The sequence below is a fragment of the Lycium barbarum genome, chromosome 6 (genome assembly GCF_019175385.1).
Source record: "Lycium barbarum isolate Lr01 chromosome 6, ASM1917538v2, whole genome shotgun sequence".
Lineage (NCBI taxonomy): Eukaryota > Viridiplantae > Streptophyta > Magnoliopsida > Solanales > Solanaceae > Lycium > Lycium barbarum.
Window position 1 is genome coordinate 126,443,335 of NC_083342.1, and position 14,856 is coordinate 126,458,190.

General features: G+C 36.4%; 1 protein-coding gene across 3 annotated transcripts; it reads left to right on the forward strand.

Annotated features, from left to right (window-relative positions):
• Nucleotides 1-925: 925 nt before the first annotated feature.
• On the forward strand, nucleotides 926-8,011 carry LOC132598721 (uncharacterized). 3 transcript variants are annotated; one of them, XM_060311753.1, is made up of 6 exons: nucleotides 926-1,031; nucleotides 2,771-3,227; nucleotides 4,915-5,225; nucleotides 5,306-5,359; nucleotides 6,468-6,895; nucleotides 7,547-8,011. In XM_060311753.1, the coding sequence occupies exons 2-6, from the start codon at nucleotides 2,833-2,835 to the stop codon at nucleotides 7,808-7,810; spliced, it is 1,452 nt and encodes a 483-aa protein (XP_060167736.1). In that variant the 5' UTR covers nucleotides 926-1,031; nucleotides 2,771-2,832; the 3' UTR covers nucleotides 7,811-8,011. The 3 variants fall into 3 exon arrangements, with proteins under 3 accessions (XP_060167736.1, XP_060167734.1, XP_060167735.1); XM_060311751.1 differs by lacking the exon at nucleotides 926-1,031 and adding an exon at nucleotides 1,066-1,220; XM_060311752.1 differs by lacking the exon at nucleotides 926-1,031 and adding an exon at nucleotides 1,072-1,224.
• Nucleotides 8,012-14,856: the final 6,845 nt, after the last annotated feature.

A 14,856-nucleotide genomic window follows, 5' to 3' on the forward strand; every position in this document is an offset into this window, starting at 1 on the left:
TTATATACCAAATAATCTCAGGATAAGTGAGATAAGAAGGGATATCCCATCTTTTAAGTTGGATGCATTTTATACCTTGTTTGGTATAAGGTATAAATTTATCTCAAGACAAATTTATACCTTCTATCAAAATATGATATAAAAAATTAGTGCTGAGATATATCCCAACTTATATCACGCACCAAACGACCCCTAAGAGAAATAAGTTTATCAACATTATTTAAGTGCGTAGTTAACACGCCATAATTTAAGGGTGTTTCTGTGCCATTAACCCTATAATAATAATAATAATTTTTCGCAACAAATACTTTGTCCACAAGTTATGTGAGGTACGTTTTCTGTTGGCACATTTCCCGCGAAAGCGCATGATCATCGGTAAAGATTTTTTCTCCTTTTCTATTCATGTTGTATTTCCAAGTAGAATGCACATTTTATGTTTTGAATTAAATGAAAAAAAAGTGTGTGAGATTCTTTTCTTTAAATTAGTACTAAAATAATCGCATAAAGTATTTTGTAATATAAGAGGTACTCCTCAGTTCCAATTTATATGAAACACTTTCTTTTTTAATCAGTCCCAAAATAAAATAATATAGAATTTTCTTATTTAATAATAATTTTACTTTAAGCTTCACCTTCTGCGCTTAACGAGATGATTTATAAGTACACATCTGTTATTAATTTTTTATTTCTTAAACTCCGTATCTAGTCAAAGTAGATATACGTATAAATATAAATTGAGTAAATCTCATAATTATCATATTTAACATGTGCAAACATTTGATAACCAAATTCTCTTACTAACCCAAAAAAGGAAAAAAAAAGAAAAAAAAAACACTGTTTCAAGTTTCGTTTTTCCAAATTCTCAATTAAACAGTAAAAGTTTCTAAAAGTACTTAAGCAGCAAACTAACTACCCCAATTAACAAATATAATAATATACCTTTAATATGTTAAAACAAAACAAAAAAAGGAAATAAAATAAAGTAAAGATTTTGTTTCCTATGAAGGAATCAGCTTCTGCTTCTTCCCCAAGTATTTGACAGATACTGCAACACGTCTCTCTGTCTGTTACCCCCAACCCCCCAACCCCACCCCCCCAACCCGACCTGACCCAAATGAAAGTAATAAGTGCTGAGTCTGTTGAAAACTTTGGAATTAAACTGTTGATTTGATAATCACAGCTGTAAGGATCTTGGGAAATTCTTATAATTCTTCAACCGTGTACGTAAGATTATTTCTTTTCACCTTTTTAATAGAATTTTGGTATTGGGTTTTTGATGTTTTAGCACTTTGATTTACTTTCTTGAAATAAATGATCATATGGTTTTTTTTTTGATGAATTAAAAGAAGAAGAGTCTGAAGCCTGTACAGACTACTTTTGATGTTGTGTTTTGGAGACTTCTTCTGTTATGTTACTACTGGTAAATAATTGGTTGTCTGGAATTTCGAAATTAACCCAAAAGAAATTTTGATTTTTCCATGAATGTTGAAGAAAAAAGTGTTGATAGATTAAAAGGGGGGAAAGAAGAAATTAAAGACTCAGTTTTAAATTGAAGATCCTGGCTTTATGGGAATGCTTGGGTTTGGTGCTATTAGTCAGAATTGCATTGGGCACTGTTGAATCTCTTGGTTTTTGTTTGATGGCAGAGATTTTTTATAAACTAAGTAGGCGTTTGGCCATGCGATAATTTCATATCATGATTTCAAATCAGCGTTTGTTTATGCAATGGTTTGCTCATTTGGTAAGATTGTATAAGAATTGGAAAAGTTTAGATAGTTTTCACAACTTGTGAGTTTTTTATCCAAATTGCATGTCCAGACAAAGCTTCAACTTCAAATCATCATGATTTCAAATCATGTCCAAACGGCTCCTAACGTGATGGCCTGGGCCAACCAGCTGGGTACTGTTATCTTTTCACCAGGATAAAGGTGCTGGTAGTGCTAGATAGCTCTGACAGATACTTGCATCGTTCTACTAGTTTTTTTTTTTTTTTTTGGAAAGGGTAACTTATTTGCGTCGTTCCTCTAGCACTAGTACAACTTCTGTCCACCATGACTTAGGCTGATAGGAAAGTTATACATGGGTTTTGTATTTATTGGAAACCTTACATCCCATGGTTTTCATTCCAGTTTCGTCAATTGCTAGGCCGTACCTTGAGTGCAAATCCATGTAGAGATTTTGAACTGTGTGCTTCATTTGTCTGATGCCTTGAATCTTGATTCTAGAGAAAGGTTATCTCCTTTTCTTCTCCATTCATTTCACTCATTCATTGATTCTAGAGAAAGGTTATCAGGTCAGGCGGAGGTGCTAGATTCAATCATAGTGAAATTCCAATTAAACAGGGAGAGAAATGAAACTTGGGCCTAATTTAACCTCAGTAACTAAACTAGCTCATGAGCTGAGGATTGCCCATGATCCTATAAGGGGAACAATTGACCGATGTGGGGCTTCTAACGTGGATGATTTACTCTCAACCACTACATAGCGCTGGATACTGCCTTTTAACTTATTGATAATATATTCCAATGAATGCCATTTGAAAACCTGAAGCAATCGTTGGTACTTTCAGTTTTGGCAATGTCCTAAGCAAATATTTTCTTTTTACTTCATTATCTTTTTGAAATAATAAAGGTTCGTCTTTATAATTCATTATCTTTTGGAAATAATAAAGGTCTGTGCGAAAATGGACGGACTGCAATTTGCAAAAGAAAGTAAATCTTGTGTATTTTGTCTTGGAGTTTCTCATTAGCAATTTCCCCTTCTGTGGCAGGTTGTTTGCACAGATTTTCTTTCATTGTGCTGAGAATGAGTTGAAATTTAAGATATTGCAAAATGGGACCTGAATTAGAGAACAAGCAAAACACAGACATTATTTTTGAGGGTTCGGCAAAGAAGCAGAAGGGAGGTGATTCTAAAGAACTTGAAGCTAGTTATGTAAATTGTGCTAGCAACTTTCAGGACTATACCTCTTTGGTTGAACAAGTAAAGGAAGTCCATGGCAGTGAGGACAATGAAATTGATATAACAGGATGTACAGATCCTGCTGATAATGTGCCGGTGCAATCAGATAAGGAAGAATTGACGGAGAGTTCAAGTTCTTTTGAGAGTATTATTTCTGAAGCAGAGAATTGCACGACTATGGATGGCACCGAGTGTACATCAGAATACAATGGTGATGCTACATCAGAACTAGCATTTACTGGATTTGGTGACATATTTAGGATGACGTATGTATTACTTCTCCAAGATCTTTATTTACCGGATTGCCTTTTTTCTGTATAGTCTGCAGTTTGGTTTTCGATGCTTTGACTTTTTATGCTTCATATTTTGTGATGAGTAAAGGTAATTTTTTTTTATAAAGGCTCAGTGCCAAGCTGGTACTGGGGCATAGTACAAAAAGTTTTGCTGGATATGAATCCTTGAAAGCTGTAAGAATTCCAAGAACTCAAATAGTACCAGTTTCAAAAAGAAAAAAGAAAAATTCCAAAAACTCCAGCATCATCTCACTATCAGAAGAAAATCTGCATTACATCAACTCTTTTGAATTTTGCATACATAATTCGAACATTCTCTTCCTTCACTAAAGCATCTTCTGTTCCTCTCGAGCCAGATACTGCATATAATGCAAAGAGGAATGACCTTCCAGATCTTCTTTTCCTCCTTACTCATTCCTTACCTCTGCCAACAGCTCAGAAGTTGTTTAACATTTGCTTGCATGACCCAGTAGACCCCGTCAAGATTGAGAAACATGCATCAAATTAGCCATACAAAATTGCAATGGAGTAGCAAGTGATTCACAGTTTCTTCCTCATGAATTTTGATGCTTCATATGTGAATAAGCGTTATAATTGGTTGCTTAATTCATCCAAAAATGAAACTGATTGCAGAACTCGAGCTATCTTTCTGGACATTTTTCCAGTGGGGAAACTTCAAAAGTCAACATAGCATTTTTAGCTTTGCTAAATCCTGTATAAAAAGTTGCACATCTTTATTTTTTGTTGCATAATATAAAATAAACAACAACAACCCAGTGAAATCCCACAACGTGGGGTCTGGGGAGGGTAGAGTGTACGCAGACCTTACTCCTACCAACATGGGGTATGAGTATTTCTCCTAGGATTCCTTAGCTGGCTGTTTAGACTTTAATGACCTTATTGGTGATAACATCGAGCTAATTGAGAAAATTGCCATCTTCTGGAATTGGGGTGGGTTTCTTGGTTGTCACTGATTGTTTGGGCATGTAATTTAGATTGAGAAAAAAATATAAGAATATTGTTTGACATGTGAATGATAAGGCAATAAAAAATAATTCCTGTCAAAGAGAGAAAGGTGGTAACTGCTGCACTGTCCTGTAACTCTAACAAAAGCTGGAGTTTGTAAAAGTTGCGTAGGCGAGAGAAATAAACTTCGGAAATCAATGATTGGATCAAGAGGAGTGGTTTGCTCATGGTTTAGTTGTTCAACAAAGGAGTTTTTCTTTTTTGGATAATGGTGGTGGTCGGGCCAGCTTGTGCGTGCCTCGACTAATTCACTTGGTATTTGCTACCATTCACGAGTATAGGTATCACTAACTCTGCCCCCAAGGTTTCAGCATATAGAAAGAATTCATATTGTGTTTCACTACTGAGATTTGAACCTGGTTCCTCGAGTCGTTATTTGGATGTTCAACCGCCAATCTACCCCCTCGGGTAGTTGTACAACCTAGTCTGACCATGAACTTGCTGTTGAGTAACTTGAGTTTCTTCTTCACCGACAGAACGCGCTAATCATTTAATCCTTGACTTATGTGAAGTTTGATGTGTCAGATTCAACACTGGCTGAGGGATAGTGTAATCCTTTGTGGTGTTTTTTCCCTTTCCAGAGTGAGATATTATCTATAAAAACCTTAACATTTTCCTTGTTATTGTACTTTAGGAGAAAAAAGGTGACCCCTCATTGGAGAGACTTTATACAACCTCTGAGGCAGCGATGCAAGTTGATTGAGTTGAAACTCCATATGTTTCAGTCTCAAACTCGGAAATATGAGAAACAATTGCGGGACAACAACCACCAGATGAAGCTTCAAATGGGAAGTGTTCGATTGGAAGATTTAGGTTCAAAGTCAATTCCATTTTCTTGTAATAGTTTAAGAGATAAGATTGTGAAGAGAAAGAAGAGAAGAAGAACTGAAGACACATTGGATAGAGCAGCTTATATGTCTCATCATCCCTTGTTTTCTTTTTTTGGTAATATCTAGCTTCGTTGCCCTTTAGCCTATTTTCACTTTTTCATTTGCAAATCATGAATTTATATTTCTGACTTGCAGAAAAAAGGTCAAGTGCCGATGGTTCTTTTCTGGACAATGAGTTGGACAAAATAGGTCTGACTGCATACTTTTCTTAATTTTGAGTTGCAATTGTTGTGGTTCTTTGTTGGTGGAAAGATAATTTGATAACATCAAAATGGTAGCAATGCTTCTGTTGCTCCTATTCAAGTCTTTTGTTAATGGCTATTGCACACACAATAGAGGCTATGTTGGGAAGCTGTATAGAATTGTGACTTCTTGTGCCAGGCACCTACTGTTTGGTTAAGAATTTATAATTATATCTTGCTCACAAGCTTCATCAATGTTGCATGGAGATGTTAACGATTGAAGTTCTCCATTCAGTTTGTACTTTTGCTTTTTGTGCTTCTGAGATTTGTTGGTGAAGTTGACCCCTAATTATTAATTTACTTGTGACCTACAAGTCCTATTTTACTTTCATTCTGCAGTTAGAATTAGTTAGTACTTCCATTGACTGGTACAAGATTGCTTGGTGTGAGAGGTTAGGTGGTGGCTCGAGACTAAGCATAGTGATCTAGTTAGGTTACAGAAGACTGGTTAGTTAAGGCAAAAGTTAAATTGGAATAATCTGATTAGTAGTAAGGGAGCAATAGCGACTAAGCTAAGATTCCTAAAATCAAGGAAAACAAAACACCAAGAGCTAAAGAAAGTGAAAAGAGTGAGTATGAGTTTTCGGAGCAGTGGCATACGCATGGTCGACTGCAGTTTAGGTGAAACATATGCATGCATGTGAAGAATGGGCTTGTTGGAGTAAAATTAGTGGCAATTATCAGGTTGGTGCTGAGAAAAGATCAACTTGGTTATAATACCCTCACCCAGGACATAAAAAGGCCTAGCCTTACGCTTTTGGTTCATGGAAGACTATACATTGGTTTGTACTCTAAATATCCAAGTCGCAGTAGATGACCACTTGCTTTCATAAATCTTTAGAGAATAGTACTTCTCTATCCCGATTTGTAGATCTACTGATTTGATTATTATGTACTCATCTTTAAATTTGTTAAGATATGAGAGAACAATTTTTAGATGTGAAACAGGTGTAAATATTCCAGATTAAATATTAATGATACATGATAAATAATAAAGATTGTGCTGATGGTGACAAGATCTAAGAATTAAATCATTTCACTTCTTAATTCTGTAGCCATCTGCTCTGACAAGATCAATGATGAGTTTGGGATTCAAGATGACTTGCACCAACAGACTGCTGATGGTGATACTTCCCTGGAGAAAATACTTCACAATATTGAGGTTCTTCAGTCACAAGTTATCCAGCTTAAAACTAGACTTGACAAGGTAACAAGTGAGAACGTTGGGTTGTTCTCAAGCACTGATGACTTGAAATCACTTCTACCATCTAATGCTTTGACCAGCTCTGCTCGAGGCTCTGAGTTTCTTCAGGAGAATCGGGTCAAAATACCAGTAGGATCGCATGATGTTGTATCGCAGCTGATATCTGAGTATAATATGGTTATGCCTGACAGTGCAGCTTCACGCCATGGAAAAGCAGTGAACGTCTCTGATGTGATTGAAAGCACAGGTCGTTCCTTACTTTTGGATACAAACACCAATGTGAGTACTTCAATATGACTCACTATTCTCATTGAATGTTTTTCTGTGTACTGTGTATGTGCCTATGATTCGTCATATGTCATTAACCCTGCATCACAATTTTTTTTTTTTTGGTAAGTACATCACAAAACAATATATAAAACTTCATCAAAAAGGAATATCGTGGTTCTCAAAGTAGGGATGTGCTTTTATTTGTTTTCTTATAGCTTTCATGTATGCTCCATTTCTCCACGTGATCTCTCTTTTTGCCGTCGTTAGTTCCTGCTTTAACTTGGTTAACCCAACAACATACCCAGTGTAATCCCTCAAGTGGGGTCTGTGGAGGGTAGACCTTACGCCTACCTTTGTGGGGTTAACTTAGTTAACCCATTAATTTATAATAGTAATAGTTGGTTGGTTAAATCGTTCCTCCGATCATAAAAGCAGTCAAACTCTCAGTACTCATTGCCTTGGAAATTATTGGTGCTTGAAAGCGGATGTCTATTTTAACATGAATTGAGGAGAGATGAATTTTATCCAGTGTTGCAAGCTTGCAGAAAGCTTGTATTTTAGATCTTGAAAATTCTTCATATGATATTATGATGACCTAAACCTTATTGCTATTCAATTGTTGATGTGTTGAATTCATGCAATCATCTTTCGCACGTGCAGCCTGAAGATGGCGTTCTAATCTACAATCAAAGAATGAAGGAAGAGATGAGTAATTTTGAGGAACTCAAGATTCATTCTGTGGAAAAGCCTCCGGTTTTAGAGCATGTCCAGAAGGTTACCATCCCAGCTAGTGTTCCAGAACCAGATCCAGATCTTCCCCTGGATGATCAACCGGCTCCAAAAATTCGCTCTATTTCCAAGATTACTTCTCCTAAGAGCAAGAAGAGGAAGGCTCGACGGAGAGCTGGTAAACGGAATTACTGATCTTCAGCTTAAGCTTTTGTGATTGCACAGTATATATCTGATTCAATGATCTAGTAGAAGTTGATTTCAATTCCCTACTTCTCTTGGAGTTATTACCAACATGTAAATGCGACTCAAATCTGTTGGAACTCAACTACTCCTGCAAATGCACCAAATGACAACTATTCCTCAATCTCAATCCTGTTAATAGTTTTTTTTTTCCTTCTCGTTAAGATATGCATATGCTCAAGTTACAATCTTTTCAATTAAGTATGGCACTCAGGAAAAAAGCATGATTGAGTTTGATCCAGATTAATCAGTCCGCTTTCATACATTACCATCTCTACATGATTTGTTTCTTGTTCTATTATTAGAAATTTTAGCAGATATCGATATTACTCGAGAAAAACAGAATGTGAATTGGTGGTTGTAATTCTCGAGATGAGAAATAATTTAAAGATGACAAATGTCTTTTTCAACTCTTTTCTGAAATTTAATGATCAATGCTCTTTTAACTCCAAAGGTTAATATCTAGTATGATTTGAAATCATGAATCCTAACTTTGAGTTTTGCAATATTGTGCTCGATCACTTTGATTTTCTTTTCTCCTTTTATTTATGGAACAAGGTCACAATTGGAGTAAAAGAATAAAATAACGATCAACACCTTACTATCGAGATTCTTATTAGGCTCTAAGTACAAAGAGTTTACTTTCCCATATAATGATTTGATGATAAATCACACAAATGCAAGGACGTGTTTGATGTTTCTATTGGCCTAGTTCTGCTAGTTGGCTTTTTAAGTGTGTTCATTACTTCATTTGTTAAAAAAGAAACCAGTTACTGAAACAGGAGGGAAAATGTAGATGTAATATGTGATTTTTCTTTTTTTCCTCCAATTTTCCCCTTGTGGTAGAAGTAATAATCTGTATATTTGTGTCAGAAAAAATCACTTAAAAGATGTATTTCCGTTACCGGGAATCGAACCCGGGTCTCCTGGTGAAAGCCAGATATCCTAACCGCTGGACGATAACGGAATTATTGTTAGCTAGTCTCTTACTTTAGTAAGTATAATAGTATATATATATGATATTCTATATAAACCAGAAAAAGTGGAGGCAATACATGAAGAGGAAAACCAGAAATGTGAATGCGGAATATGTTTGCAAAACACGTCTATGCGATGCGAATCTTCATTTAATTAGCTGTTATTTTGACTAAAACAATTGTTAAATGTGTGGATATGAGAAAGGGAAACTGCGTACTTAAAAACCACTTTAGCAAATAAAAAGACTTTAACTTTTGAGGAGGCAATGTAAATGCTTTGAAAGATTGTATGTGAATTCAATGGATCAATCATGTTAGTCAAAATTCACTCTATCAAAATGTTCAACTTTTTGTTAAGATACACATATTAGGCGTGCATATACTAGACACATACTTTACATTTTATCAACATTTATGAATCCTTGAGATAGCTCTTTTCTTATCCATAGTTTAGCATGAGCATAATCTGACCGTTTGATAACATGTAACACAACTCAAATACAGTTGAATTATATACAAAAGTAATACCCAAAATAGTATCATGTGACAACATAGAAAACATTTTAATTCATCGGTCTTTTTGTCCCCAATTATCATTGCAGCACACACTAGATCTGTGTCTCTCTATCCACTTACAATTTGAATGATAAAAGGATTTATAAAATTTCCTTAACAAGTCATGGGGCAAAAAGCTAATGATACGAGGATGTTGAAGTAGTAGTGGAATCAGAATGTTTACCAAGATAATTTAAATATAAAGAAGTCAATATAAAAAAATAAAAAAAAAAACAATATTTATAGTGTGTATATATATATACATAAAAATCTTTTAACCTTGTACCCACAGTTTAATTTTTGAGCGATAGGGTTCGGACAAACCCTTGCACGGCCTAGCTCCACCGTGATTGGGTAGGGGTGGGGGCAATTGAAACGGACAAAGGGTTGAATTGATGTGAGTTGACAATGGCGATTACCTAGTAAATGGGAGACAATGGCAGCCCCATATTGCACTTTCCTTTTTATTGCTGCAAAAGTCAACAACCAAATCATATAGTTACAGCTATCAGAATCATCATCATGGACAGTCAAAAGTCACTTTCCATTCATTTACAATCATCTATGCTTCACTTGAAATAAGAAGCAAGGGCAACTCTGTCCATAAAATACTAGAGTACTGTAGCAAAGAGTCAGCAGCTTCTCAAACTTTCCTAGTTGGTTTAACGTGGGAATGAGGTAAAGAAGAAAAAAGATCACTTTTTTACTTCTTAACTTTCCCTTTTACCTCCACTGAGTCGTACAACCACCATGCACGCTCATGCACCCACTTTCTTCTTTCTTTTCCTAATTTCTTTCAATAAAAAGGACGCAAAAAGTCAGAGTCGAAGTAAGAGTGGATTCCATAGATTAAACTTGACTTGTTGCTTTCTATTCAAATTATGTGTATAAACGTTAATAATAAATACAAACAACAACATATTCAGTGTAATCCTACAAGTGGGTCTGGTGAGGATAGAGTGTACGCAGACCTTACTCCTACTTTTGCAGGTAGGTAGAGACAGAGGCAGACCCAGGATTTTAAGACGGCGGGGGCACCATTATCTTAACATAAATGCCAATAAAAAATTTAATGATGGCTGTGGGATAATACTGTGTCGGACCGGCCATTAATACTGTAGCCGTGTCGAAAATACAAATATATAGGTCAAATATGTGTAATAAATAAAATTTAACACAATGAACCGAATGAAAGCGATAGCTCAATGGCTAACGTTGTGCAATATGTGGTGACAGTGCAGGTTCGAATCTGGGCGAGCTCATTTAATATTTATTGTTTTCCTAAAAATATGCTCAAAAAAATAATTAAGATCGAGTGACATTTGGGTTCGATCCGGGGTGACATGTAAGGGAAGTAGCAGTTGCACTCAACGTGCCTCAAAGACACTTTCGTTTGCTAGAGTGCACAATTAAATATATACTAATTTCTCAAGGTATATACACATATATATGCATAATTTTTTCCAATTTCTCAAGGTATATACACATATATATGCATAATTTTTTCCGAAGGGTGGGAGTGCATGTGCACTCCCACCCTTCCATGTTGGTCCGCCTCTGGGTAGAGAGGTAATTTTTGATAGACACTCGGCTTTAAGTAAAGCAGAGTTAATAATAAATATATATGTATATCTATAAATATTTAATTATGAACTCAGCTATTACTGTAATATTATTTGAGGTCGATGTAGAAATCCATATTAAACTTTCAATTCTTAATCCACCTCTACTATAGCTATATATATTGTGAAAAGTCATTCAATCACTTCTAAGAAAAACATCTGCAAGATGAATAAAGCCCTCTCATAAGAAACTTATGAATATGTTTGAATAGTGTACTCAATTCTCTTCTTTTTGTAGGGTTTCTTACGAATTGAACAGTGTAGAGACATTTTGGCATTCTGTCCACCTCCCTTGCCATGAGAATGAGGACTGAGGAGGGGGCCATAGTGCCAAACTAGCTCTGCAAATTTCTCTTTCAGAAACGCTGGGAGATTCCAGTACTGCTAGCCACCACCCAATTTCACTTGTATGTTGCTGCTTAACACGAGCTCTTTTTTTTTTGTTAACCTATCCTTGTTTGTTCTTTTATTTCTCTTCTCTCAAACAGAAGATTGGGGAGGAATGTGGCAATGCTCATCTGCATAATTTTTCTTTTTGATAACGTAACAATGGTGTCCGAATTAGTTTGTATGTACTCGATTATTTCATCAGATATTTGGTACTTCCAACCGGTAGTTAAGTGGAAAACAATCACCGAGCACTTTTTATTTGCTGGAATTTGAACTCTGATCTCCGATCTCCTATATATGGTTTTCACTACTTTATTGACTGCTAGAACAAAACTCTTGGGTGCCTCATTTGCACTATTTTTGCATGTTGGTCTGTTATACCTTGAAAAGAAAAGTGACTTGATCCTACATTTTATGAATAATAAATATATATGAGGTGGTATATATATTGATAAAATTCCTGCCATGTGACCAAGAGGTCACGGGTTCGACCTTGGAAACAACCTCTTGCATAAATGCTGGGTAAGACTGCTTAGAAAAGACCCTTGTGGTCCGGCCTTTCCCGACCCCGCGCATAGCGGGAGCTTAGTGCACCGGGCTGCCCTTTTTTATATATAAGGTGTTATCACTAATGTGTGTATAATTATTGGTGGCATGTGATGTGTAAGCTGTCTGTGAATTTATACATGGTCCACCCGTCTGTGTGAATGTATACATGGTCGATCCCATTCATTTGTTGTTTGTTAAAGAACTCTACTGGTTTTACACTTCTATTGACATTAAGAGAGTAAGCTAACTAACTGTTCTCAGGTAATTAACTACTGGTGAATCATGTAACTAATCAACATGTCTTTCAATCCTAACTCAAGAACAGTGTCTGTACTTGTACACCCTTCTGGGTTCTGGATAAACAATTTTATCCAGTAATGCTGAGAGCCGTGTGCTTGAGAGCCAAGTTGCTAGAGACAGAAGGAAGACTTAGGTTATTTTAGGAGGCGGGTGGGGTGGGGTAGTGGGTTATTTTTTGTGAAATCGGGTTATTTGAATCAATTTGGGAATTTCCGTCAAATGAAGGGTATATTAGTTAACTTTCATAACGCGCATAAATGACCCAAAATTGTAACGAGTGATATTATTAGCCATTAAACCAATGTAGAGGGATATTTTTGACCCTTTCCCATTAAATAAATCATTCTATTTTGTTGAATCTAAGATCTGTCTGTACTCATTTTTCTTAGGATGAATGTTCAAACGTTTCACGAGAAATTTTCAATTACGAGGGTAATTACTAATTCCGGAAAAGCAAATCTTTTGCAGAAATAAGTAGAATCACTTTTTTGGTGGGATATAAAATTTCTTATATATACGGAGAAAGAATCCTAGTCGATTAATAGGAGTAACATTTTTTTCTGATTTTCTCTCCAGAACCATGGATGATACTGGAAGCGATTAATTTGATCTAATAGTGGAATATCAAATAATCAATTTTAACGGATGAATCCCAGGACTAAGTAAAAACAATGATAAATGTTACTGTATATATATCAAGCCAAGATTGATGATGAGAACACTGAGAAGACAGCCTTTGGATGATCAGCTGTCTTTTTTTCAAAACACAAAACAATATAATACTATCTTATAAGGAAAAACACTACTGTAAAACATCGTTTGGCACATTTGTATGGATCCAATAAATGCAAAAAGAAATGTCTGAGAAATATATCTGATAGGAAATTTCTCCCAAAAACTGTAAAATATACCATCTTTTTCCAAGCATAGGCCTGTTTTCTTCAACATGACGATCCCATCCAAGGGTTTGTCATTGATTTTGGAAGTTGTTTACCCCGAATTTCAGTAACAATTAAATTTGTAAGTGAGGTATAGGATATGTGGATGAATTTTAATCTATTATTCGGTTGATATGAAATTGATATGGACTTATTTGTAATAATATATATAGATATGTAAGTTTTCGCCTAGAATAAATATATTGATATTGGTGATTGAGCTTTGATATTGGTGATTGAGCTAAGTATATATATATATATATGGTAATATATTGTATTGAGTGGATGAACAAGCCAAAGTATATTTCAAATCCCGACTAAAATGAGAGAGAGAGAGCTTCAATATATTTTTCTATTACAATATTCTAGATCTCAAAAGTCAACCCCTCAAAGAAGGAAAACGTCCTCTATTTATAGGTTTGTCTTATGGGCCTTGAATACAATACAAAGCCTTTTAGAATAAAGAAACCCTAAAAGGATAAGGTAGGACCGTACGGTCTGACACCCGTACGGTTGTCAGTACAAAATGACAGAACGGTCCTGACGCGTGGCAGCACCGCAACTGGTTTACCGGACCAACGGCCACATTCAGTTCGGACATGGAGAAACAGGACTAACGGCCACATTGAGTTTGGCTTGGAGAAACCGGACTAATGGATACACTTCTCTCATCTCGGGTCAGCCGCATTCGGTGCAATCCCCCCGGTCTGAAGAAAAGATCGAACATACTCATGCTCATTTAGTCCTACCCTGGGCCCCCAGTCTCACCGGTCTTACATTGACCCGGTTTTTACCGTATACAGATAGTCCCCACACTTTCCGGAACGTAGTTTTACCGGAGTAACGGGAAGTGAATAAGTCACAAAACCGGTGGTTTCATAGGCTCGTTCTTATCTTTTAATTTTGGCGGGAATAGTTATGTCACGTCCCTCTGACATCGGCCACGTGTCTCATCCCAAATGGCCGACCTCGGGAACCGCCGTAACGCACGTCGGTTCATATCACGTCTCATTAATTGTGGGACACGTGTCGCCGCCCGATTGGCTGCCCTCTGTAACCGCTACAGTTCCCACTACTATATAAGGCCCTTAACCATTTCACTTTTCTACTTTCACTTCTTCACTTCTTTATTTCTTGCTCCTGATCGTTTCATTTATTAATTTCTTGCTTATTTGATTGTAAGAAGGCAACTTGTCAACTTCTCCATTTGCTATATTTTGACCGAAAGTGCACCTTTGCTACCTCTTTCATTTGCACCTTTGCTACCTCTTTCATTTGTCATTTTGCATTCTTCAACTGCTTTTTCCATCTCTTTTATATTTCCTCAAACTGTTTCGTTTCCCACTTCAAATTCTCAAATCTTCTCTTTCACACGTTCCAAATGTCTGCCAACACCGAAACTACTTCCCAGGACGTTCCCTCGGTTTCTTCTCAGGGAGCCGAGCCAGCCTCAAAACCCAAGGAAAAAACTTTCGTTGAACCGATTGCTTTGGACATAGTGCCGACCAGACCCAACTACAACAAAGAATTTGACGTTGAGAAGTTATCCCCGGTCGCGAATAGGGGTTTCGAAGTAAGGCGATACCCTTCGTCCATTATGGAGGATATCCTTGACCAGGTCCCGGCCGAGTGCGAATGGGATAACCGTCTGGTGCAAGTGTTCGCCC

What these genes read in the sequence shown, in the direction of transcription:
- LOC132598721 (XM_060311753.1), top strand. Translation starts at nt 2,833, where the DNA reads ATGGGACCTGAATTAGAGAACAAGCAAAACACAGACATTATTTTTGAG. An exon ending in TCCCTTGTTTTCTTTTTTTG is followed by an intron (nt 5,226 to 5,305) that starts GTAATATCTAGC and finishes TCTGACTTGCAG; the next exon opens with AAAAAAGGTCAAGTGCCGAT. An exon ending in CAATGAGTTGGACAAAATAG is followed by an intron (nt 5,360 to 6,467) that starts GTCTGACTGCAT and finishes TTAATTCTGTAG; the next exon opens with CCATCTGCTCTGACAAGATC.